This window comes from Chelon labrosus, assembly GCF_963514085.1.
Source record: "Chelon labrosus genome assembly, chromosome: 6".
Classification (NCBI taxonomy): domain Eukaryota; kingdom Metazoa; phylum Chordata; class Actinopteri; order Mugiliformes; family Mugilidae; genus Chelon; species Chelon labrosus.
The window spans coordinates 11,028,751-11,054,727 of NC_140342.1; the positions used below are offsets into that span (position 1 = coordinate 11,028,751).

A 25,977-nucleotide genomic window follows, 5' to 3' on the forward strand; every position below is an offset into this window, starting at 1 on the left:
CCACGCTCGGGCAGTTGAACCCTTTATCAGGGAATGGTGACACATTCATGTTTTGAAATGCATGTGACAGGCTGTGTGATTATTTTTTTTTTTTAAAGCGTTTTTGACCTCATGCCTACTGGCGTCCTTTAGGTTATCTCTGCTAAATACCACTTCTGACGCGCAACAGTGACAGATAGAACCAGTGCACTTGTTTACTGTATCTTCCATTTTTTAACTCAGTTTGAGGGTTTCAGTTTAGATTGATATTTGGGTCTTCTGTGGTGTTGTGTCTCTGGTAAACTCAGAGAAAAATATTACAATCTTATAAATTTACGCACGTATTACGCAGTCTAAAGTAACAGTGCAGGAAAGTGTCACAGCTTTCCCCCACTGTCCAACATTTGAAACACCAGGAGACCAGACTTCAGAGGAGAACACGCCTACCAGATCATTTCAGCTATTTCCAAAATTATTTTCAGTGTGGTAATACATCACTTGCCTTTTAAGACATATCAACAAAACTAGCCATATGGGCCACAGTGCTGTGTGTCATTTGGCTCATGTCATTTGAGTTGCCACTGAAGGAAGCGTCTGAGTGTAGGAGACCGCCCCAGTACCCGCTGCTGCATCCAACTCGCTTTCACACTCGGATTCATTCACACACACTTTTCCCACCGGGATGGAGCCGCTTCGGCCAGCGCGCAGATCCAACGGGGACCGCACACGCCTCCACGCGGCACACATGGCTGCAAACCTATGGCGATTACTTTCGGCGTCCGCATGGATAGTAACACTGGTCTCCGGTTCGAGGACGAGGATTTATCCACCAAACGAAGGTGAGTGCTGAGGGGAATCGTCGGGTCTTCCGCACTGGCACGCTGGGAGAGACGATGCGTGCGCTCCAGGCGCGTACTAGGATCGTGAGGAGCGGGGCGATTTTGCATGAATAATAAACAGCAAAAAAGTAGCTTTTTTATTATTAAATTTTGCAGGGACATTTCTCAGTTGTTTATATTTGTCCTGTTATGTCGAGCACTTGTGCCATGAAGAAGTTGAGCTGCATGCTTTCTCTAATTGCTGCTGTCACACAAATCGTTTTGTTTTTGGATGCGTCCACACAATCACTGCAGATCCCAGTGTACGTTTTATTGTTTTATTCAGTTGAGCCTTGAAATTCATAGGCCTACTTTCGATTTGTTGCTTTCCATGAATAAACCTGGATACACTTAAATCAATACAGGAATAATATATTTATATAATACAGTATATAGACAGATCTGAGGCTATGTGATTGAGAGGAGAGATATTACTAAAACTACCAAATCAAGTCCTGATATTTACATAATTATCCCAGTCTTAATGTTCACTTATTTACCTTGTGGTGTGTTGTAGCCTTCCAACTTCATTTTTATTGCTTTCGAACTTTCTTCAAGCACTCTTAGGCTGTTTGCCCTTAAACCACTTCCTTGTCTATATGTGCAATTATAGTGACCCTGCTGGATACCAGGACAGTGCCAGGAGAGCTGAAATGGGCAGCGAGTCCTTCAGAGGGAGGGGTGAGTGGGAGCTGCTTCTTCTTTTTTATTTTTTTACAGATAGACTGTTTACAACCTGTTCTCTCTTTGGAAAAACACACACTCTCACATACACACACACTTGGTCTGGAAACTGTAAATAATCATCCCACAGATTTTGAAACGCGCTGTTGTTCACCAAGACTAAGTGCTAATATGAGATTGCTGGCGTTGCGTTTGGCACAAGTGAAGGTATAAACCAGCTTGGTGGTGGGTGTCTTTTTCTTTTTTTCTTTTTTTTGGGGGGGGATTTTTTACTACCAATTGCCAGAGTGGATCTTGGAGATATGCGCTTTATATTTCATCAGATTTTTATGCATTTTATCACAGTACACAGTGCCATCGTCTACATTTCTACATCATCTTTCTTCTGTGCGTCTCTTCTGCTCTTTGTTGGTTTAAGAGTTATTGGTGAACTTGACTCTTTATTTCTCCAGTCGCCGTGCTCTCGTTCTCTCACATGCTGCTTGATTGACGGGGTCCTGGTCTGCACGCACTGAGCTTTTGATTACAGGCAACCCCCCACCACCCCCCACCTTCCTCTTCCCTTAGCTACACACACATATACATGCAAAACTCCATTTCTGTATGGTTGGGGCAAGGGCAGAGCTTCTCTCCCCGACAGCTGTGTTTCTATGCGCTCACAAAAACTCCAAAGGAGACTAGACAAGAAGGCATCATACCCCATTTCAGCTTTTATACAGCTGTCTTCCTCAATATACACAATGCACAAAGACGTGCACATGCTCTTGCTCATGCATGCACTCTTATTGCACACATACTGTACATAAATCAGTGCACAGTTGCAGCAGAGATTATTAAACCTCTGTCAATAGTTTAGCATGAACAGTTATTCTCAAATGTGAGCTACAAGATTGCAAGATTTTATATAATTTAAATGACTATTAATGAGTATTAATTACTTCAGAAAAAAGTGAATTATGAAAAATGTCAAAGAAATATATGAAAACTAACATTTTTACTTCACTGCTATTTCTTTTGGAAGATTTGCCAACATATACATCAGTATTAATGTATCTGTATAGCTGTAAAACACTTATATGGGACAGTTAGATCGACTCTAATGACATATCGATCAGTCTCGGGACACACACATCCACTTTTCCCCAAACGCACACACATTCTGTCATTCTCCTACTTTCCCTCTCTTTCACCCCCCTCTGGACACGGTGCATTTAGTGTGTATACAGCTCTCACAAGTAGGAGAGAGCAGATTATTATTCAGTGGCAATAAAAAGCCAATTTAGAGTTGGGAGGCTCAGCGGTCATTCGAAGGGTCGCAGTACAAGGCAAATAATCGGCTCCATTGAGATGGATGGCGCAGTGAAGGTTGAGCCTGCTTCGCTCGTATGGAAATGCGCCTGTGAAAAACCTTGGAGTCGCAACAAATCTGAACCACTGTCCACTGCAGAATATTAATGCATTACTGAACGCTAGCCTGCGTGGTTGCAGATGGCCACGGGGAATTAGACAATGCACCCAAGCGTCTGAAATGCGCTTGATCCTGTTTATCTGCATTTACGAAGACAAAAAGTTCTTCAAGTCGACAGAAAAACAAGATGCTTTTCACGGTTAGCGTGTTTTGTAGTCACCACAAGTGTATTTCAATGGTAAAGAGTTAAAGTTTATGTTCTGCCGCTTTCAAACCTTGACGTTCTTCTCACAGAGATTGTTTAATCTCTTTTAGTTTTGTCAAAATTCTATAATTACCTACAGCTGCTAGCACGAACACTGTGGAAGATTCTTCTTTGTTGGCGCATTCAAGTGCTTGAGGGCAATTCATCTGCATCTCATCAAAAAACTGAATGTCAGCAATCTTTTAAATGCAAGGTCAAAAAGAGTCATACGTGGAAGATTTTATGGATGAAAACTAAACTTTTTTAAACTTTTTTGTAAATGACTCTTGATCATTTGGGCAATTAATGTGCACTGATTAATGATAACTTTGATTGAACATCAACACATTGAAAGTTTTACGTTGTTGGCATTAAAAAAAAAAAGTAGGAATCCACTCTGAATATTTATTGGATGTATCACAAAGCAGCTTCCTGTCAGTATGCAAAATTAGTTGTGAGGCTTGTGTAGTAACGCAAATGTGTCTGCCTGAAGTGGGAGGAGGTGAGCATCATGGACGAGAAGAACATCCCCATCAGAACGTACCAGGTGTGCAACGTCCTGGAACCCAATCAAAACAACTGGCTGAGGACAGACTGGATCCCTCGGTCTGGCGCTCAGCGGGTCTACGTCGAAGTCAAGTTCACCCTGAGAGACTGTAACAGCCTGCCGGGCGTCACCGGCACCTGCAAGGTACATTAGGATATTCTTAGGAGGTCCTGGCAGGACATATCGATCGCTGTACGATCTGAGAACATTAAAAACCTTTAGCAACAAAGATTTCTGTGAAAGATGTGACTCTTTTAATGTGTTAACGTGATAATTAGTTAATGGACAGGCTACTGCTAATGGACCTTTATTATTAGGTGCAGCTGTTGGTTATTCAGGCACAAGCCTCATTATCATATTAAGAGAAAAGATGAGCGCTCATGATGATGATAAATAGACGCCTCGGTCTCCCCCTCTTTGTAAACTCCCCCTTTGTCCTGTAGGAGACATTCAATTTGTACTACCACGAGTCAAACGAAGACAGAGAGAGCTACATCAAAGAGAGCAGCTTCATTAAGGTGGACACCGTGGCTGCAGACGAGAGCTTCACCCAGGTAACACCAAACGACTGAGTCAGGCTTTCAGTTCTTTATCTTCCTTCCTCCACTCACTTTAATTTGCTCCTATCCAGAAAATCAAACCCCGTGGCACTTAGCTGTAATTTTTTTATTTGTTTTACAAGCACTTTTATCTTGGATGTCTGTTTCGCTGTCCAAGAATTGTTGGCAGGCTGCTTTTGCCCAGCCCTGGCTAAAATTACTCCTGATTTCAGTGTTGCAGGCATTAAAGCTTGTTTTACCTCTGCAATCAATAAATGTTCCTCTGAATGAGAGGCTGAAAATGTGAAGATCAGCTACAGTGTGCTCCAACAGCAACGTCCCACTTTGAATTAACAAGGGCTGACACAGTTTACTGCACATTTCATTAATGTGACTCCATTCTCCTTCAATTCAGGTGGATGTGGGAGACCGCATCATGAAACTGAACACTGAGGTGCGAGATGTAAAAGTCACAACCAGGAAGGGCTTCTACCTGGCCTTTCAGGACGTCGGCGCGTGCATCGCTTTGGTTTCTGTCAGAGTTTTCTACAAAACCTGCCCACTCACCATTCGCAACCTGGCGACCTTTCCCGACACCGTCACCGGGGCAGACACGTCCTCCTTAGTGGAGGTCAGGGGATCCTGCGTCAACCAATCGGAAGAAAGAGAGGAACCTAAAATGTACTGCGGCGCGGATGGAGAATGGTTAGTTCCTATTGGTGGATGTCTCTGCTACCCAGGATATGAAGAGAAGAGCGGTGCATGTAAACGTAAGTAATGCAAACAGAGTTACTTCGCTATAATTTTGTTGTGTGGTCTGACTCATCCTTCCTAGACTCCAGAAATAAGCTTCCCTTGTGTCGCCACTTGGAAGTCCCATGTCTCTGTGTATAACAATCATTAGCACTTCTATTTCACATATTTCTTGACAACCTCGTCCTAATGGGCCACACACTAATGATGGAAAACATTGAGATATGGTTTGTATAGTAATTGCTGCTAAAACCTGCTCAAGTATTCAGTGGACACTTTAAAGGAATATGTTCAGAAATCCTGTGTTTAAGACACACCCAGCTGGTAAACACCGTAGTTTCATGTAGTCCCAATTAAATATTTTACAATATATCATTATGCTAGAAATGCCAATCCCACTGAATTTGGTTTTGATGGCAGATTAGAATTTTCTGATAATCGTACCTACTCAGACACGATGAGGAAACAGTTCAATATTTTTGAATTCTTCACTTCACTTTCTTGCCTCATGTATAAGAGTTAAATAAGAAAACTAGGACTACTTTCATGAATACCTGTTAAATATAAGCTTGAAAAAAAAGAGACTGTTAGCATAAAGATGAAAAACAGCTTGAATGGCTCAATCAAATCAAAGGTAACAAGAGTCTGTTTACCAGCACCTTTAAAGCGAACAAAATAACATCTTGTATAATACTATTAGCAATTTCCCATATTTCTTGACAACCTCACAAGGCCCCTTTTGAACAGCTTTTCATAATTCCTATAGTTGGCAGAGGAAGTACACCTTTTCTGTGTGTCTGCACTGCAGGAACTGAGTACAAAGATCATAGTTCTTAGAACTTTCACACAAGAAGAACCTGTGACTTACTGACACAAAACAAACACAGAGATATGGGATGGTTTAGTGAAGGTTCAATCGAGTCTATACTGCCATGATTTTGTATCTTGTGCATAACTAAGAGACGTTGCTATACCAACTGCCAGTCGGTTATTATTCACTTCAGCATTCCTATCAGTCATGAGATTGTACCCAGAAAAAAAGCCTTCAAAGTATGTAGTTCTCAGGGGACCTCCCTCAAACTGTTTGTGCCTATAGTGACAAGAACACTACAGGAAGGCTCTGTGCCCACTCAAGAAGAAAATGAATGATTTACACTTCAAATTCCACAGATGAGACATACACCGATCAGGCATAACATGGAGAACTTGTGACAATACAATGTTCTGCTGGGAAACTTTTGAACCTGGCATTCATGTGGATGTTACTTAGACATGTACCACCCACCTAGACGAGAGCAGGCACCCCCACCCCATAGCAATGACACTTCTCGATGGCCGTAGCCTCCAAATTCCTTGCATCTCAGACTGACCAAATATCTGTGGGATGCACTGGAACAAGCCTGATCCACAGAGGCCCCTCCCCTCAACCCATAGGACCCAAAGGCCCATTCTCTGATGAGTCACAACTGTTTTGGAGGCACAAGGGAGACCTTCACAATATTAGGAGGTCATAATGTTATGCCTGATCGGCGTACCTTGGTAGCCAGTGAGTTATAAATGTGGATTGTGGCTGTTGAGAACCATAGTTTGAGTTTGGCTAAGCTAAAGAGCTGCTCATTCTAATACCCTGCTCAGACCAACACAGTGGTAGGGGTTAAACCTGTGTACGGGGTCTGCCTGTGTCGGTCAGATTGTATCCGAACCTCATCTGTTTGTATCAGGTTTGGTTGTTGAGCTTTTGCAATCTGTAAACAGAGATTCATTTACATCTTGAGTATCAGTCAAAGCTCACGGGTCTCAGTGTGAGGTTCTCTGACACAGCCACAGCCATCTGGACAAAAATGTCTTTCTATCTCACTTACACTACAAATTTGGTCTGAACTTTACGGTAACAAATATGCAAGCTGTTCACACCTCTCCCCAACATACATGTGGCACGGATGACGTGGACATTGGACGAGGCTGTTTGTTGTGATAGTGAAGACTACTAAATCTGCGTGTTTGTGCTGCAAAGTGGGGTGATCGGGGGACAACAGACTGGGTGGAGACACTTTTACAACATGGCTCGACTCCCCCCTATTCAGTCGCATGCACGCAACAGACACACAACATGTTCACCCAGACGCACACATATACAGATGGATGGAGACCAATAGAGAGGCAGGGGAGAACAACTCACTGATCTGCTCCCTCAGTTTTATTTATGAAGCCTATCCCAGCAGGCTAATTGTATAACAAACAGACTCATAATTCAAAGAGAAGAGAGGAGACACTGAGAGAGAAAGACAGATAGATGGACATAAAGAGAGGGATGCAGTACGTGCCAGTTGGCGATAAAGAGAGAATAACACTTTTTTTTTCTATGGAATACCAAGAACGGAAGCCAAAACTCTCCCTGTGACAAATGTTCTCTAAAACCTTCACCCGACTTACCCCATTTGTTCCTCCTGAAAAGAGGAGGAGGACTGCGGGGTGGTCCCTGAGGCCTGAAAGATGTTCCTCCTCAACTAGATTTAGGAGAGACCCTTGACTCCGTTGAACCTCCAGCAGATGTGAAGTGCCATCTATCTATCTGAGGCTCTCGTCTCCGTCTCACTGCCTGTCAGGTTGTTGGCCGGGCGCAGCTGCCTCCGTGGAAATCCATCAACGTCTGGACGAATCCCGAACGCAGCTCAGCGAAAAGCTCTGACCCTGCAGTATTAAAGCTCAACACTTCTCCCGTTTTAAGATCAACGTTTGCAGTGAAAGCGAGGGCGGAGTGGGACGGAGGGAGAAGAGATATAGATTTGAGAGGAACCCGCGTCACGGAGGTCAGGGGGTTTCTGGATTCTCTGGACTCGCGTGCGTTCACTCAGTCAACAAGACAGACAAAGACGGAAACTCTTGGACTGAGATACAACTGATTGCAGACTGAGCAGTGAACGTGATGAATTGGAAATATGCATGAAAGTGATAGTTTAATGTTTTGGAAAATACGCTTCATTTGTGAGCTTTTAGGGTGATGATAGGCATCCTCTTACAATTTAAATGTAGACAGTGTAGCTGTTTCTCCAGTTTTCCTTTCTTGATATTTAGCCAATCTTACCTTCCTCTGACTCAGACAAATGCCTGATATGAGACATAATAGTAGAAGTTCAGTAGTTCAGGGCTGTGAATCGTTTAGATATGTAGCTTAAAAACATTCTTGCTGGAGTTAATTTAATTGGCAGAGGCACTTTTATCTTTGTACTTTAACAATCGCAGAAAACGAACTGAAATGGAAAAAAGAGTGGCCCTTAGTTAAATGTGAAAAGTTCATTTTCAGTGTTGACACCGTAATGAGGATGGAGAGGATGAGGGGAGAAGCTCTGGAGAGGAAGAAGGGATTAGGCGTTGAATGGGGCGAGAAGGGGGATGAAAGAAGGCCACTGACAGCAGAAGGCATCAATACAGAGCTGCCCCTCCCCCGCTGGGGGTCCGTCATCGGGTGCAAAGGGGACCAGTAGAGAAACACAAGAGAGAGGGAACTCCCCCTCTTTTCTAAACCCCTGGTTAAGACCGAGGTCATGACTGAGCCTGATGAAGACGTCAAAAACTCTGACTGACAGCTACACACACACACACACACACACACACACATATATATACACAGAGAGTGTGTTGGGCTTCAGAGTGCAGGGTCATGACCGAGGTAGATGAAGACGTCAAAAGTTTGACAGCTGCGATCCGTCTGGGAGGATCGGAAACGAGAAAGGAGAGACAAGAGAGAAACAACAGAGAGAAAGGAGAGGCGGAATGAAAGCGGAGCCTTCTGCTTTTTGTTTCACTTTTCTCCCCGCCGGCCTCCCCTTTCTGATTCGCCCCGATCCTGCTCGCTGCCTGGGAGGCTTGGAATGTCTCTGTGCGTTTCAGCGTGTTTGAATGTGTGTGTGTGTGTGTGCGTGCCTCTGTGTTCCCCGCGTCCAGAGAGATTTCATGCTTGTGCGTCTCTCCAACGCACCTGCAGTGTCTCGTCAACAGCAGAAAGCGATTGGACAGAAAGAGGGAGAAGAGTGAGGCAGCCAGACTGAAAGAGAGATGACAGAAAGAAAGAAGAGCGAGCGGATGATAGAACGAGTGCGTAATCGCTGCATTCAGTCCCTCTAATTATTGCATCGCATTTCTGGACTCTGGACATGTTGGACTGCTGATTCAGTGTGCGTGTGTGTGTGTGTGTGTGAACGAGCACGGGAAGCAAAGACACTGGAATGGCACAGGCGATCATCTGGAGTGAGCCAAACTCAGGTTGGGGGGTGGGGGGATGGTTTGCATACCTCCGTCACAATCGAAGTATGTGTGCGCCATTGTCTCCCTCTCCCAGGTTGTCCTTAACGTAGAGGAGCTTTGCCAGCACCACCGGGCTGTCTGTCTGCAGCTCTCTGGCATCGGAACAAGCCCCGCTCTCTCCCTCGCTCTCATTATCCATCCTTTCTCTTCTCTAACTCTTCTCCCTGATCCACAGTCAGGGGTGGGGGTGCTGCTGCTGCTGCTGCTGCTTCTGCTGCTGGTGGTTGTGATGGTGGCTATGCCTGATAGGGAGGGGGGGGGGGGTTATTGTTGTAGAGCCCCTTTCACATGCTAATGTTCGCGCTGTTGGCTTTGGGCAGGCACACACACACATCCACACACGTCTCCCTTCAACCTTCTCTTCTACCACCATTTAAATTCAGTCAAACTTAAAGCCGCGGCTTCCTCTGACTTCTTCTTTCCTATGGTTTTAAATTCTAAAGGTGCCACTGTGAAGTATGAGGCAAACCGAGCTCCACAGGAATGTCAGGGTGATTTTGGGGGGGGGGGGGAGGCAGCCGATGACTTCAGTGAAGACGTACAGTAGGAAAAGATAAGGATCGCATCTTATCTCATCCAGCATTTACGCGGGCTTTAATTAAAGAGGGCACGACCCCTGTGATTAATAGTGTCCCTCCTTCTCGTGTCACAGTCTATCGGGCCGTCCGTCCATCCGTCAATCTGTCCCTCCCTCCATCCATCACGCAGACAGGTGTCAGACTGGAGCAGTCGGGGGTACTTCCTCCATCTCCACCCCTCTGCTGGGAAGGAACAAGGGATGATGACAGATAACACGGGTTCAAGGAGGATAAACACACACACCCCCACACATGCATGCATACAGTGTGCCGACAAGGCTCTTAGTTAGATTTGCAATGAGCTGCATTTGCATTTTAGGTAGCAGAAGAATGCATATGCAAATGCAGACAAAGCTGATAGTAATCAGAGGGCACCTTCCCCTCTGTGTCTCTCCCTCCTCCTCCTCCTCGCTTCGTCTTTTTCTCTTCACCTCTTTATCTCTCGCTCCTTGTCAGTCTTTTTCCTCTCTCTCTCTCTCTCTCTCCCAGTCAACCTTCCCCATCCTTTACACTCTCTGTCACTTTCTCTTACTCGTCTCCAGCAGCCAAACAGCTGATTACAGTAATTATTGCCCTGTCTAACGGGCAGAATGTAAATGCACACATCTATTCTCCATTTCACCGTATCTTATCAGCATGCGTCTGTATTCCTCCCACTTTACCGGCCGAGCTCTGGCTCTCGCGCGGCCCTCGGTAGCGTAGGGTTAATGTCGGGTTAATGACGCCCTCATGAGCTCTTATTCCAGGTCACCAGCACTCACCCGCCCCCCAGTCCCTGTCCAAACCAGCGCTAAAGAAGACACAAAAGGCTACAGAGAAGAGAGAGAATAGAGACATGAGAGGGTGCTGAAGGAAGTTTATGGCTTCAAATACTAGCTCCTTTCTTTCTCATCCTCTTTCATTCTCATAGAGGATTGGATGGGACAGAGACAAAGGCAGTGTGCTACCCCCCCTGGCAGAGTCTTCTTGAGCCCTGTAATCAACCTCAAATTCCTCAGCAGGTCAAACACTTTACTCTGTTTAATTCCCCGTCTTTCCCACCCGTGGCTAACCTACCTGCGCGGCTAATTGAAAACAAAGGAATGTGCACTACAGCCTTTTTATTGTTTTTATCTTGCCTTCGATTATATCAGCCGACACAATATCTCGAGTCAGGCACCGCATGAGAGCCACGCTTATCAGCTGTATACGCGTTATGAATGAATTCACAGGTTTCGGCTTGCACAGCTGTGTGTGTTTGTGTGAGGTCTGGTTTCAGCTGGTATCAATACGGAGCTATAAAGCCAGCCTTCAAAGCTTCCTCGTGCCTTGACACTTGGAGAGGAGAGGGGTGTACGGAGATACTGCTGGAGCGGCAGAGTTTTCAGAGACAGATAAGTGGAGGTCGAGGAGGAAGCGCAATGGGAGCAAAGGAGGGAGGTTGTGAAATGTGAAAGGGAGGGCAAATGAGTGTGTGAAAGAGCAAATCTGTGGAGGCTCATGCAGATGGGGCAGGATGGTTGGTCTGAGTAGATTACAGAGGAGACTTCCTCCCTCTCATCTACTGATGAGAGTGTCATAAAGCATACTGACACACTTACACGCACACACACACACACACACACACATCATTCCCACATTCCTATCCACTCCCACTGGGATGTCTTCATCTCCCTTGGAAATATGAAAGGGCTGGGGGAAAAAAAAATGGAGAGAGCTGGGGGAAGACGGTGGGATTGAGGAAGGAGGCTGAATAGGGTGTGATGATGAAAAAGAAGGTGTTGAAAAATGATTGCACTGAAAACAAATGAAGGATTTCCTCCTGAAATTAAAGAGAGAAAAGAAATTGCTCTAACCAGCCACGCTCTGCCGTCTCTTTCGCTTCACCAGTGTATGTCAAGCAGTATAATTATGCACTCATTTATTGTATTGTTGCTCTGTCAATGCTTGAACTCCTCGGTATACAGAGAGAAGATGCCTCTCCCTCCACTCGCACACTGTCTCTCTCTCTCTCTCTCACACTCTCTCTTTCTCTGTTTCTCCGCTTTCATATATTTAAATGTCAATTATATTTGTGTGGGCTGCCCACACGTTGGAGTTTTGATGTATTCAGTTCTAGTGTTTCTGGTCTCTCTGTGTGTGAGTGGGAGCTGATCAGTAAGTGTTCTTTTAGGTGTTTCTTTCTCTGCTCATCAAAGTTGGAGATAAAAGAAGTCAAAGTGCCCCTCCCCCCCGTACAATATCTATATCTCTCTCGACATTTTTCTTGACAGTTGTTTGTCTTTGGATCTGAAAGCTGCCCAAAGAAAAAAAAAAGAAAAGGGAAAAAAAAAAAAAAGCGTGGATTAATATTTGTATTCAGGCTTTGTGAGCTGTTAATGCATGAGACAATGAAATCTGTATCAAGTGTCAGGGCCTGGCTGACCTGTGGTGTTGGCTGCGCTGCTTTCAGCCTGCAGCAGGGTGAACTTTAATGCTACAAGATGGTTAATCATTGATGCTTTTTTGAAGATATCTTGCTTGTTTCACATCAGAATAACAAGATATGTGTATCACTGGGCACTAACAGATGTGTTGAATGTAGTTGTTTTTAATAATTTGCAGACCAGCACTCATTGGCGTCCTGTGAGATGACATAAAAACAGAAACCTTCACTTTGTCACATGTGTGATTGTGCACATTGTCTGGGCCTCTTCTGTCGGATTCAGTTAAATATTACAGAAGACAAAGAAGCCTAGAAACCTGCTGTCTTTAAAATGATTAATCAATTGCTTCAGAATGCCTCAGAAGTTTTTTCTGTGAATAAATGTCATTATTTCATGTGTATCAAATGCTTTCTAATATAACAGTCCTGCACTATACCCCCTTTATGATTATTTCTGTTATTTAGCTTAACTCACTGACTAAAATGGGCTTGTCAAAATAATAGAAACATGTGTTGGTGCAACACAATACAATTCAAAAGTATTACAACAAACTACAGTCTGCAGAATGAAAACACAGTTGAATCAACAGCTCTCTCAGTTATTTTAAACAAATGCTATAACCTTCATGAAGATAAGATTTAGTGCAGGACTGTTATAATGCATTTGTTTTTACTAGTGTACCTAATAAAGTGCCACGTGAGTGCATATTTGTCCTGCACGCTTGCAAGCTAAACATTGCTCTTTATTACTACTAGTGGTCAAAAAAATGCACATACCACCTTTAAATGAGTGTTCAAAGAAACATGTTGATACATGTTGATATATTGTACCTGCATTCATTTTTGATGCAGGTGTATTAAGTGTGTTTTTTTTTTTTTTTGTTCCCTCACTCTCTGCAGCCTGTTCTGCTGGTTTCTATAAGTCCAAGTCTTCAGATGCAGGATGCGCTAAGTGTCCCCCACATAGCCACTCACTCAGAGACGGGGCAACTGCCTGCGACTGCCACTCTGGATTCTACCGTGCAGACGCCGACCCTCCCTCCATGGCCTGCACCCGTAAGAACACACATGCAAATGGTTGTAAGATAAGCCAGAGGGGGAAAACGCGGACAATGAGTGTATGCATTTTTCACAAATAAAACCAAAAAGCACAGACATTGTTTCCCGAACTCTCTATCTCTAGCAAACAGAGGCAGTCACAACTGTGTCTGAATGCAACCCCTGTTTCACCATCCCATTACTTATGACTAAGCCACCATCTACATCCTGTCTGGGAGTGATAACTAAAGACATTGAGACGTGAATAAACGTCCCCACTCTCTCTCCCTCTCAGACTTGTGAGTAAGTTCTGTGTGACAGACTTGGAGACCTTGGTTTGTGTTAAACTTAATTATGCCTATATACAGCACATGGCTTCCTCGGCCTGGGAAAAATGAAAACACGCACAAATAAACACACTCACACACACACACAACATAAACGCCACAGAAGAAAACATCCAACCCATCAAAAACATCTCGAAGCCGTAGGATTTCAGTCAAATGCCAGATGTCTACATTTCAAGTAGTGCCAGAAACCCCCCGCACCCACCACCACCACCACCACCACCACCACTACACATACTTTGCATATTTCCACGTGCAGTATATGTCATATCTGCTCACACTCAAATTTCCCCTCCTCTTCCTCAGAGCCACCATCAGCCCCACAGCAGCTCATCTCTGTGGTGAATGAGACCTCGGTCGTCTTGGAGTGGGCCCCCCCTCGCCGGCTGGGAGGAAGAAGTGACACCAGCTACACCGTGGAGTGTCTCATATGTCAAACCGGGAGCCACAGCCAGACTGGCGGCAGAGCGCTCTCAAGGAATCGCAACATCTCCCAACCTGAGGCTCAGCAGAGTGGCCTGGGGATGCAGTCAGACCAGGGGATTGTGGGACCTGAAGCCCAGCTGGGCAGAGGTGTCTTCCAGAGCAGGCCTGGAGACTACCCTCGGCTTAGCTCCAGCTCCATCTCCAGCTCTCAGCTTTGCTTGCCCTGCGGCTCAGATGTGCTCTTCTCTCCCGGCCAGTCCGCCCTGAAAGCCACCCGGGTGGTGGTGAGCGAGCTCAGGGCCCACACTCACTACACCTTCATCGTCCACGCGCGCAACGGGGTCTCCCAGGCCAGTGGCGCAGGGGCAGCGCAGAGCGTGTCCGTCAGCGTCACCACCAACCAAGCTGGTGAGAAGTGTTTGTGTGCGGTCGCTAGATTGTTGACTGTAGCAGTAAGGCAGAATCTGCTTATATGGTACGTAGGTGTTGTCCGTAAGTGGGTCAGCAAAATACAAACTGCTGCTCAGTGCACGGGGCCCGCAGGGAACCAAGGCCCCATGAGTAATGTCCAAAAACTGTAGAAGCATGATGTGCACAAGCTGTGTGTGTAGATATAAATGTGCTTGATGACGGTAGTGTCCACATAATGCGGAAAAACAGCTTGAAGTTAATGTATTTGGGATGCATGCTATTTGCTGCAATCCCTTCCAAACATTTTAATGTTTTTTTATGTGTGTGCTTCCAAAATCCAGACAAGTTTCACACGAGAACTGGAAAGTTTCTCAAGTACATCTGATGGAGAAAAATGAACTGACATGAACTGCATTAACATGTGCATTTGTTTCGCTTTTATAAAATTATTGTAGGGGAAGAAACTAATGTTAACAATCACGCCAGAACACATCCATCATTGACTGGAGGTTACTGGTGGAAAACACGGATACAAGACACACATCTTGCTCTTTCTCTCAACTGGAAAGTCTTACTATGGCTGTCATAGCTGCCATAGTTATTACTCTGTCCTCCTACACCTAACAACTGAATTAATCACAGGGGTGTTCTCGTGAAGATGTCAGAAAGCGCTCTGATAAGAGTAAATCATTGACTTAAATACAAATAGACTGAACTGGTTGCAGAGAAAGTAGATAGGATAAAGAAGTACACTCAGAATAACTGAACAGCTTATTGTTGACACTTTACAGCAATGGTCCGGCTGAGTGGGATTTTTCTTGTCTCCGGGCTGAACCACAGAAGTATTTGAAAAAGCACCCACATTTTATGAAGTGTTTCATTTTACTTGTGAAGGTGTCAGCTGGTGTGTGGCGTTCCTCGCACATGCTCTCCATTAGTTTTCGCTGCGTGCTCCTTTTTCTCTCTCAGCTGTCATTGCTTTAAGTCTTTATGGTGGCATTTTAGAAACCGGCACACCTGCTTAGCTCCAGGTGCCCCGGGGAAATAACTTAGCTGTGTGTGCACAGCACGAGAGCGTGCCTGCGATGTGTCGAGTCCAACCTGCGCTACCATATGGCCAGATATCATATGAACAGCCACAAAGGGAGGGGAGATGAAGGGATGTAAGGAGAGAGAGAGAGAGTAGAGAATGAGGCTCGTCTCTGGGGAATAGGAAGGAATGAGATGTAGGTCAGTTCTCAGGTGCACCGGGTCAACAGGATTGTTGACATACAAGCAGTACACTCTGAGCCAGAGCTGTGAAGCTGTCACCATCTTTACCGGCATCACAGAGTATCCAGTAAATGCGTCTATACACCGATCATGCATAACATTATGACCACCTTCCTAATATTGTGTAGGTCTCCCCTGTGCCTCCAAAACAGAGAATGGACATGGTCCTTCTGAGGGTGTCCTGTGGTGTCTGGCAACAGGATGTTGTTAGTGGGTCCTATGGCTTGAGGGGAGGGGCCTCTGTGGATCAGGCTAGTTCCACTGCATCCCACAGATACTTGATCAGTTTGGGATCTAGTGAATTTGGAGGCCAGGTCAACACCTTGTGCTGTTCTTCATGTTTTTTTTAGTTGTTCCTAAACCGTTTATGTGTGTGTGTGCCTGTGTCAGGCTGCATCCTACTGGTGGAGTGTCATTGCTATGGGGTGGGGGTGTCTCTCCCAGGTATATGTTTAAGTAACATAAATCGACGAATGCCAGGTCCAGAAGTTTCCCAGCAGAACATTGTATTGTTACAAGACGGTCAATGGTATTCACTTCTCTAGTGGTTTTAATGTTATGGCTGATTGGTGTATACAGTATTGTCACTCTTCTATCGCTCATCATCTGTCTCTCTCTCTCTCTCTCTTAGCTCCCTCTCCGGTGTCATCCATCCAAGCCACCGATTTCACCAGGCACAGTTTGTCGTTGTCGTGGCAACAGCCGGATCGACCCAACGGGGTCATCCTGGAATACGAGGTCAAGTTCTATGAAAAGGTGAGCAGCCCGCAGGTTAATGCTGCTCCAGCAGCCGTCTGGAATGTCAATATGTCCTCATTTCACCGATGGCGGAGATAAATGTGCGGCCGGGCATCGAATAACAGACCCCTCTTTTTGTTGTGTCCCATCAGGATCAGAGAGAGAGGTCCTACCGCATAATCAGGACCTTCTCCCGGAGCGTCGATGTCACGGGCCTCAGCCCCCTCACTGTTTACGTGTTTCATGTGCGCGCTCGCACGGCCGCCGGATACGGAGAGTTCAGTGCTCCGTTTGAATTCTCCACCAATTCAGGTACTCGATGACTGCAGTGATGTTCAGGAAGTTTTAGAGAATGTATAAAATTTTTTATGAACGAGTCATCAGGTTTTGGTTTGTGACAACTGTGTCCTTTCTTATTTAGATCCCTTCCCTCTGATAGGAGAAGGAGTTAACTCTGCCTTCCTGCTGCTGTCTGTCAGCGGGGTTGGAATTTTACTGCTGATATCTGCAGCTGTCTTCATCATTAGTCGCAGGTATATACACACACACACACACACACACTTACGCACACAAGTATAATGGACTACACACCTATAGACTCGTTAGTTTAAAGTCTCCCATCACTGACGTCCTTATGCTATTTAACAAACTGCCACAATGCACACAAACAGCACACACAGCTCCCCTGCTATTGTGTGGCTAAATAATAATGTGTGTGCTACCTGGAGCTTTTAAAGGGGATTAGCGTGGAGACAGTGATAATCCCTTTGTCCCTGACTTGTCATTACTGTCTCTTCAGCAGCACAGCTTGTGTGTCAGCTTCCGCTGCCGTGCGCACCCGCGAGCGCGCGCAGGTGCCCACAAACACACACATTCACGCACACACCTGCTCAGCCACAAAGGTGTTTTTGACAGTTTCTTTGTTTAATGGAAAACACCTTTTATCTTGCGCTACCTGAGGCGTCGCCCCTCCTCCCTCTCTCCCATAAACGCTTTCATCTGGCGGTTCTGTGCTTTCCTGCAGCCCGTCGCTCTCTGTTCTCATTGTCACCGCTTTCTATTGCGGCAAATCCTTAAAAACCAAATGGAGGCACTGCCCTACTGGAAAAGAAACACACAAAGTTAAAAACAGAGTGACATATACGGCCCTTTGTCGGTTCTCTTAATTGTATAATATCACTGTAATAACGGCAGGTGAAAACATGAAGGCTCTCGCTTGTCTTCTGTGTCTGTTTGTTGAATATCATTATTTTTTCTCATCAGGAGGAGCAAGTACAGCAAGACTAAGCAGGACTCAGAGGAGGAGAAGCATCTTAATCCAGGTACTGCACACGCACGCACAGAGAGGCAGATGGATGCTCTTTTGCTTCTTTTCTCTCAGATCAACCTGCACATATCTTTTACACATACAGCCGAAGGCATTTACATAACATATGCGGTTACACAACTCATATTTCTCACACTCCTCTGCATTCGTGCTTCTCCTCCCTCGTCCCCTCTCCTCACTCGCTTCTCTTCCGTGGCAGGAGTCAAAATCTACGTGGACCCGTTCACCTACGAGGACCCAGATCAGGCGATCCACGAGTTTGCCAAAGAGATTGACGTTAGCAGCATTCACATCGAGAAGGTTATTGGCATGGGTGCGTTCGAACACACACAAAAACCCACACACTCATGCTTACTTGGCGCTGACGGTGCTGTTTGCCCTATGCGTGCAGGAGAGTTTGGGGAGGTGTGCAGCGGTCGGCTGCGCGTGCAGGGGAAGAGGGAGATCTACGTGGCCATCAAGAGTTTGAAGGCGGGGTACTCTGACAAACAGAGGAGGGACTTCCTGTCCGAGGCCTCCATCATGGGACAGTTCGACCACCCCAACATCATCAGGCTGGAGGGTGTCGTCACGAGATGTGAGCAGGATATATAATGTTTGGGTTACATAACTTAATGTGCAAGGTGGGATTTGGCATCATATTGAAAACTTCTTATTTGTTTAGGTAAGCCACTGATGATAATCACAGAGTACATGGAAAATGGATCCCTGGATGCATTCCTTCGGGTACGTGCATTTTATTGTGCTGTCATTGTTTATTATGAAACAAATATATCCGGACTCTGTTCTTATGTAATCTAAATTCCATGTTACCAGACTCGTTATGGGGTGTGAGTCAACCGATACTGGAAAAAAAAAAACTCTTAGATGCATTTGAATAGTTCTTCAACCACTGAAAGAAACTTAGTTGGAAACAAATTCAACTCCACGCCGCTCCCATGACTACATCACTGTATTATCTTCTGTCTATCTGGCACCCAGACTGGTTTTGAGCAGTATTTTCCAGAAAGTACCAAATCATCCGTGCATGTGTAGCCACCTGTAGGATGTTGACCTGTCCCTTCGTCTATCAGAAACACGACGGCCAGTTCACAGTGATCCAGCTGGTCGGCATGCTGCGCGGCATCGCCTCCGGTATGAAGTACCTGTCAGACATGAGCTACGTTCACAGAGACCTGGCAGCTCGAAACATCCTGGTCAACAGCAACCTGGTGTGCAAGGTGTCTGACTTTGGCCTGAGCCGAGTCCTGGAGGACGACCCAGAGGCCGCCTACACTACAAGGGTAAGAAAGGAAGAGATGCTCAAAAGTGGATGTGAGCACCTACATAAAATATTGCAAATTCTTTATCGCTTGCATTCAATATTTACAGGCTGTCACATCTTTAGTTCACACATCTATATTTAAAGGCTGCCAAAGATCTGTGACTAACTGAAAACAGATGTATTGTAGAATTGGACAGATCTTCAGATGTGCAGTTTTTTTCTTCAACTGGATAAATGAACCAGTGAATCAATAAAAGATATAACTAAAAAAAAAACTCCATTATTCAATGAACCAGGCTGATGTTTACTGCTGTTTTAGGAGGCCACTGGGACCTATCTTTCCCCCGGAGGGAAGATCCCCATCAGATGGACTGCTCCAGAAGCTATAGCCTACAGGAAGTTCTCCACGGCCAGTGATGTGTGGAGCTACGGCATCGTCATGTGGGAGGTGGTTTCATACGGAGAGAGACCCTACTGGGACATGAACAACCAGGACGTGAGTCATTTTTATATCGCCCAACCTGTGAGATGCCTCACGGACAAAAGAATGACCTGCTTCTTGAAATATAACGTTTTATTTACAGTGTCAGACTAATGACTAAAGCCCTATTTTCTTTTCAAACATAAAAGCTGCCTGTGCAACTGGATGTGTAATGAAGCGCCATCCTGAAAGGAAAGATGGACAGTAAATATCAAAATAAAACACGGGATTGAAAAGACACAATGAGCCCATCAAGTTGCCACCGTTAATAGACCTCTTTTAACGATCACAAGTATTACCATTAATTAGAAATTTCCATTAACAACACACAACACACAACACTCAGTGGGTTGTGTGTTGTGACTTTGTGAGAAAGGCAAATGAAACTTTTTAAATAAACTCCATTTAAATAGAGAAATTAATGAAAGAGGCAGAACTTCCTTATCATGTTTTAAGAGGAGACTTCTGGAGGAAAATAAACAGTTCTCTGTGTACTTCGTTCTGACGAGTGTCTTTGACCTCTGCACTGTTTGAAAGTTGTAAATTTTGCTTTGCAGTCCCTGGTAGGGAGGGCAACAAGCCAAGGATTAATTCACAGATCACAGGGCATTTTAATGAATATAAATATCAAGACTTTGGTGAATTTGCTGCTCAGCCGAGCCCGCAAGCCTCATAAACTTGAGCGTGATGGCATCTGTTTTCGCTGAACAGTTACTGAGATCTGACAGAAAAATTGATGTTCCACAGCAAATCAGTCTATCGAAGCTTGTTCAGTTCGATCTAGTCAAAGAACCAGCCCGATAACCTTCCTTTTTAAAGGCGTACAAGCAGCGCTGCTCTCCTTTTTTGGTGCACGAATTTCAGTAAGATACTGGAGTAAGGACTTGTCTTACAACCATAAATAAGTGAAATGCCTTTAAACCTTTTTTTCTGTGTAACTACTCAGCCATGACAGATTACATCCTGAGGCCGTGTATTATTTCCATATTAAACTTTAGCAAATCTCCTGGACTTCTGAGTGCGCTGCAGCTGGACGTTATAGGTACATGATGCACATGGGATACAGCGGAACTGCTCGCAGCTGCAGAAAATTAAAATCAATTGCAGTCGATGGCGAGACAACTCTGAGAAGATCTTGGAAAACAACAAGAAAGTAATAAATCTTTGGGGAATGTTTGTGCTTTGTTTTCATGAAGTTTAATTGGCAGTAACAGTTTGATTGATGACCTTCGGTGGATCATCATTACATGACTGTGCAAACCGTGAAGTACACTGATTTATTCATGAACTAAATGTGAAGACAGTGCACCGTCACAATAACTACCGTGCACTGCAGTGGAGTATGCATATTTGCACTGTTACAGACATTCCTGGTTCTCAGAGGATGAACCATAAACTATATTCAGACTGCTGCCAAGTCAGATGTGTTTCTCAGATCGGGTCCTGAGGACAGATAGTCAGCACTCTTGTTTGTGAGTGATCAGATTTGATTTGTGTTTCCAGACTTCACCAACTTATCTGCATGCGTCGCTCTAAATAAGATGTTGGTGTCATAAACTACGTACCTACGCTGGTGGTGCGGCTTTAAATCGTCTTCTTCTGGTAGATTCCCAGCAATTTATTTTGGCGTCTTATCTAGGGAATTTTGTTCTCTGTGTTGTCCTCCATAGCGTCCTGACTGTAGCAGCATGGTTTCTGTCACTCTGGATTTAACATAGTCGATGTACGTCAAGTAAAGCAAAAGACATTTTCTGATGTGAAGGTCCTGACGCTTCGGTAGAAATCTGATTGGAGTCGCATTTGAGATCACTTCAAATGTGGTTTGCTAGACTTGCTAAAAAAACCATCTGGATACAATTTGATATATTAAAAAAAAAGATCTGAGCTTGCAGTCTGATCATCACTATTATGATGGTATTTTCACACCTAGTTTGTTGCTGCTAAACTTGGTGTGTTTCCCCATGAAGGAGGGTGGTCTCAGCTCTCCTGCAGCCGCTCCCCGAAGCAATTCTTGTGCAGTGAGAACACACATTACCCACGGACCGATACGACTTCTATTTATAAGCTCATGATTATATAACCCAGCCGTTTACCTGAGGTTGAATAGGTTGTTGTATGCCTTCAGAGAGTCTGAGGTGTCTGGCAACAGCAGAGCGCCTTCTCAACATATAGATGTTACTTAACATGTCGTTCATGCACAGAACTCTGGTACCCTACAACACTAATAAATACTCTCTGCTGACACTGCATTGTTCAGTTATTGCTATAACCAAACTGTTTAACATAACACTGACCATCTTTTGACAATTCAGTGTTCTGCTGGGAAACGTTTGGACCTGGCATTCATGCGGATGTTACTTAGACATGTACCGCCCACCTAGACCAGACCAGACACCCCCACCCCATAGCAATGACACACCTTGATGGCAGCAACGATCCCCAGCAGGATGCACAGGCACACACACAAAAACTGTTTAACACAAAAACATGAAAACTAACACAAGGTGTTGACCTGGCTTCCAAATTCCCTAGATCCCAGACTGATCAAGTATCTGTGGGATGATCCACAGAGGCCCCTCCCCTCAACCCATAGGTGAAAGTCTTACCATAAATGAAAGCCTTCACTTGTGTCCTTTCTTCAGGTAATTAAAGCGATAGAAGAGGGCTACCGACTGCCTGCACCCATGGACTGCCCCGTGGTGCTGCACCAGCTCATGCTGGACTGTTGGGAGAGAGAGCGAGCAGACAGACCCACCTTCAGCCAGATACTCAACATGTTGGACAAACTCATCCGCAACCCTGGCACTCTGCGGCGGACAGGAGGGGACAGGTACATAATGTACATGTAAGCACAGCCATGAATCTCAACATACGAGAGGACAAGTAGATGAGTTGCTGCACGTAGCCTCACTGTGCTAACTCTCACGCCTACATTTTTCATTATTAGGCTTACACGCACGGTTCTCCGTCAATTATGAATTCACACTCCTATTTTAGTACCTTGCAACCGCCAACCTACTGTCTCTTTCTACATCTCTCAGACCCACAGGCACAATGTTGGAGTCAGGGGTGGCTTCAGAGGTGTGTGTGTCAGTCCTGCCAGAGGTGTGCGTGCCAGAGTGGTCGGTGTGTGAGTGGCTGCAGTCCATCGGGCTGGAGAGGTACAGGGACACCCTGGCAGCAGCGGGTTACACCAGCCTTGACAGTCTCCTGGCGCTCACACACCAGTAAGTGTACCTTCGTGTGAAGACACAGTGAAGCGAGGGACACGCTGGCACTGACTCAACAAATTTCTGAATGCAAAGACAGAAATGGCACAAACGGAGTCGCTCTTTTACTCAGCATTCAGCCTTGAGTCAAAACAAGCAACAGAAGCGCTCTAATGTTTAAGATGAAAAAAAGCTGACTTCTCAAAATGACAGTTCTGTTGCATCCGGCATGTCTGTTGTTATAGATTTCCAACCTTTCCTGACCTTGCATAAACATCCGACCCGGGCAGACTGATCGCAAGTGCCCCAGGTCTTAAAGTGCCTGTGTTCACATCTCAGTTTTGTGCTCTGCATGTAAATAAACAGCAACACCATTTGGGGTGCTGTACAGTATGTTAACAGCTACTATCTATCTATCTATCTATCTTTGATAGATCTCTATCGCTGTTTCAGAACCACAAACACCTCTGTTTTTTGACATGGGCACACACGTTAAGATATTATTTACTGATCTTCGCCCTGACGTCAGATTATAACTCGGCGCTTGGAAGCTTCCACACGCACCGCAATCTCCCATAATAAAGATAAATAAGGGCACCGGTGATGATTGAGGGAATACACTTAACTCCACAAAGCTCCTTAGACATCAGCATGATTGCATCAATAATTAACAACACGCTGATACATTATTTAATGACAGAATCACACACAGTGTACTCATAATAAATACCTACTCGTTTATTAACCCTTGCTTAGATTTGATTAAGGTCAAAATACTTTATAAGCCTCTCATTACTGATGAACAGACGGTGCTTTCTCCTTTTCAGTCGATCATTTATCATAGCTGTGTGTGTTGCTGACTTTGAGACGAATGAGGCAAACCTCAGCTGACGCAAAAACACACCCCTGCCGAGTAGGCGGTCTCTGATGTGACTCAGGGCGCACCGTGTGTTCACACTGCCAAAGTGGTGTGGGCTAATGTGACCCAGGCCACCTCCAAATGTGGTCAGAGCTCAGATCTCTCACATCCGTTCTCAACGTGTCCTGGGTTTGTTCACACTCGTACCTTAAGAAGGTCACTTGAATGGGATTTCCCAGGACGATTGTTAATGGAAGGTCTGAACGTCTCAGTCTGTCAACCTCTGGTTTCACTTGTCGACAATAACACTGACGGTTCTGACATACAGTATCACAATATATGTTAAAGGAGTAATGAAACATTCCTTCATTTAAAGGAAACTTTTTATTCATATCAACAATTCTCCTGCAAGTAAATTTAACCCTATGTACCATTCAGGCATATTAGAACTATTCTTGTGAGGCTTAAATCAAGGCTCCAGCTGCATTTCTGAGTCACTGAGCATCCTCAAAGAGGCAATTTCTTGTTTCTGCTGCTTTGTTGCTTTGATCTTCAAGTGCTGTAATAGCATGAAGTATATTAGGCGACACAAACATCTTGATTATATGGCTGTAGTCTAATTGCTAGGCACTGTTAGCAGCTACTGAACCCCAAATAGTAAGTCCTCCTAGATGACGGTGTCTGCCAGTGTTCATGGATTTGGTGATGTTAACAAGAAAACAACAGCTGACCTCTTCCTTTAAATGCTGCACGTTGCTCCTATGTGTGTCTGAACGTACGTCTCTTGTCTGTGCGCCCGCAGGGAGATGGACAGACTTGGAATAATCACGCCGTCACATCAGGACATACTAATTGCCAGTGTGCAGCAGGAAATGCTGTCTCAGATGCAACACATGCAACACTCTATGGTTCCGGTCTGAGCCGGCGAACGGATACAAACCTGTTTTGAGAATTTCATTTACCTCATCTGTGCACTTTAGAGGGACTTTTCACCAGTGGAACTACAAGGAATGGAGTAATATAAAAAAAATACAATGTGAGGAGGAGGAGGAGGAGAAGAAGAAGGAAGGAGAAGAGAGAGAAGCAGCACTTTTGTGAACTTCCATCGTGTGGAGTTTTCTATAAACCATGATCTGGACGAGGCCGCAGATAGCGTAAAGCTACCCCGAGAGCTTAGAGTGGCGCCTCATCCGCTTACCCGGTTCCATTCCGCCTTGTTTTCTTATCTGTTTTGTGAAGGCTGACATGTGCATAAGCAGAATGGCTTCCAACTTTTATTTTTTTTTCTCTTCTGCTGCTTTGTGCTCGACTTGAATAAAACGTGTTTTGTGTTTGCTCGTGTGTGTGTGTGTGTGTGTGCGCGCGCGCCTGCATGTGTGAATGCGTCCAACTCCCTTGTTAAGATGTCAGCTGTCTTTGAATCTTAATATGCAAAGTTAAAGAGAGAGTGGGAGGAGCCTGACAGAATGTACCATTACAAGCTCTTACTAGTTTCATACTGAAGGATCGCGCTAACAAACTGATTGATTTACTTGTGTTTTAATTTTTCCTTTTTTTTTTTATTTCGAACTGAACAAACTATGTTTCTGTTGAATTAGACTTTTAGACTAGAATGTCGTCCATTGGTGCGTGTGTATACGTCTCTTGTTTGATGCTAAGAATTAGCGACATGAAGCATTTTTGTTTATTTATGGTCCTTTTTTTTTTAAATCTAGTTTGTACATTGTAAAATAGAAACACTGAGGAGATATTGTAACGAGTGCCATATTGCATTGCAATAAATGCCAAACCCATCCATGTATATAGGTTTTAATTTTGTTTGAACACGAGTTTTGCGCCGTAATGTGTTTAAGGTACGCTATATGTTACACTATCTAGGGTATCCCACGACGCCTGAGATGCTTTATGGTCATCATATCCAAGTTAGCCAGAAGAAAGTGTCCTCTGTGAAAGTTGAGACTTACTCAGAGGTGTCTGTAACAAGGAAAACAACTCCAGAAGAGCACCCAGTTGAGAGGCTGCTGGTGTAATCACACAGCGCTGGGCTCGAGTGTGTGCAAAAGGGAGAACAGACACACAGTGAGAAAGAGGTGGAGACGGAGAAAGAGTGGGAGGGAAGAAAAAACTTGGAGGAGAAGGAACTTGAATTAAAAGGAGAGGAAATTAAGAGTGGGCTGTCACCATGAGCGTCTGTGTGGCATCATGTTTTTTTTGTCAGCTAAATTAGGCTGAGTTTGCAGAGCAAACTTGTCGAATCAGCAAACATCTGTCTCCCACTACACTACC

General features: G+C 44.8%; 1 protein-coding gene across 5 annotated transcripts; it reads left to right on the plus strand.

Annotated features, from left to right (window-relative positions):
• Positions 1 to 493: 493 nt before the first annotated feature.
• Positions 494 to 25,977, plus strand: LOC311489484 (ephrin type-A receptor 4-A-like). Of its 5 annotated transcripts, none has more exons than XM_084546588.1 (19): positions 494 to 818; positions 1,471 to 1,538; positions 3,687 to 3,884; positions 4,184 to 4,294; positions 4,695 to 5,049; positions 13,220 to 13,375; positions 14,011 to 14,538; positions 16,445 to 16,569; positions 16,704 to 16,863; positions 16,973 to 17,084; positions 17,815 to 17,873; positions 18,078 to 18,191; positions 18,270 to 18,455; positions 18,543 to 18,604; positions 18,952 to 19,161; positions 19,462 to 19,638; positions 22,266 to 22,468; positions 22,665 to 22,850; positions 24,494 to 25,977. In XM_084546588.1, exons 1-19 carry the CDS (start codon positions 662 to 664, stop codon positions 24,609 to 24,611), a joined length of 3,285 nt encoding a protein of 1,094 aa, XP_084402714.1. In that variant the 5' UTR covers positions 494 to 661; the 3' UTR covers positions 24,612 to 25,977. The 5 variants fall into 5 exon arrangements, with proteins under 5 accessions (XP_084402714.1, XP_084402715.1, XP_084402712.1 ...); XM_084546589.1 differs by having other exon boundaries at positions 22,266 to 22,453; XM_084546586.1 differs by having other exon boundaries at positions 17,815 to 18,191.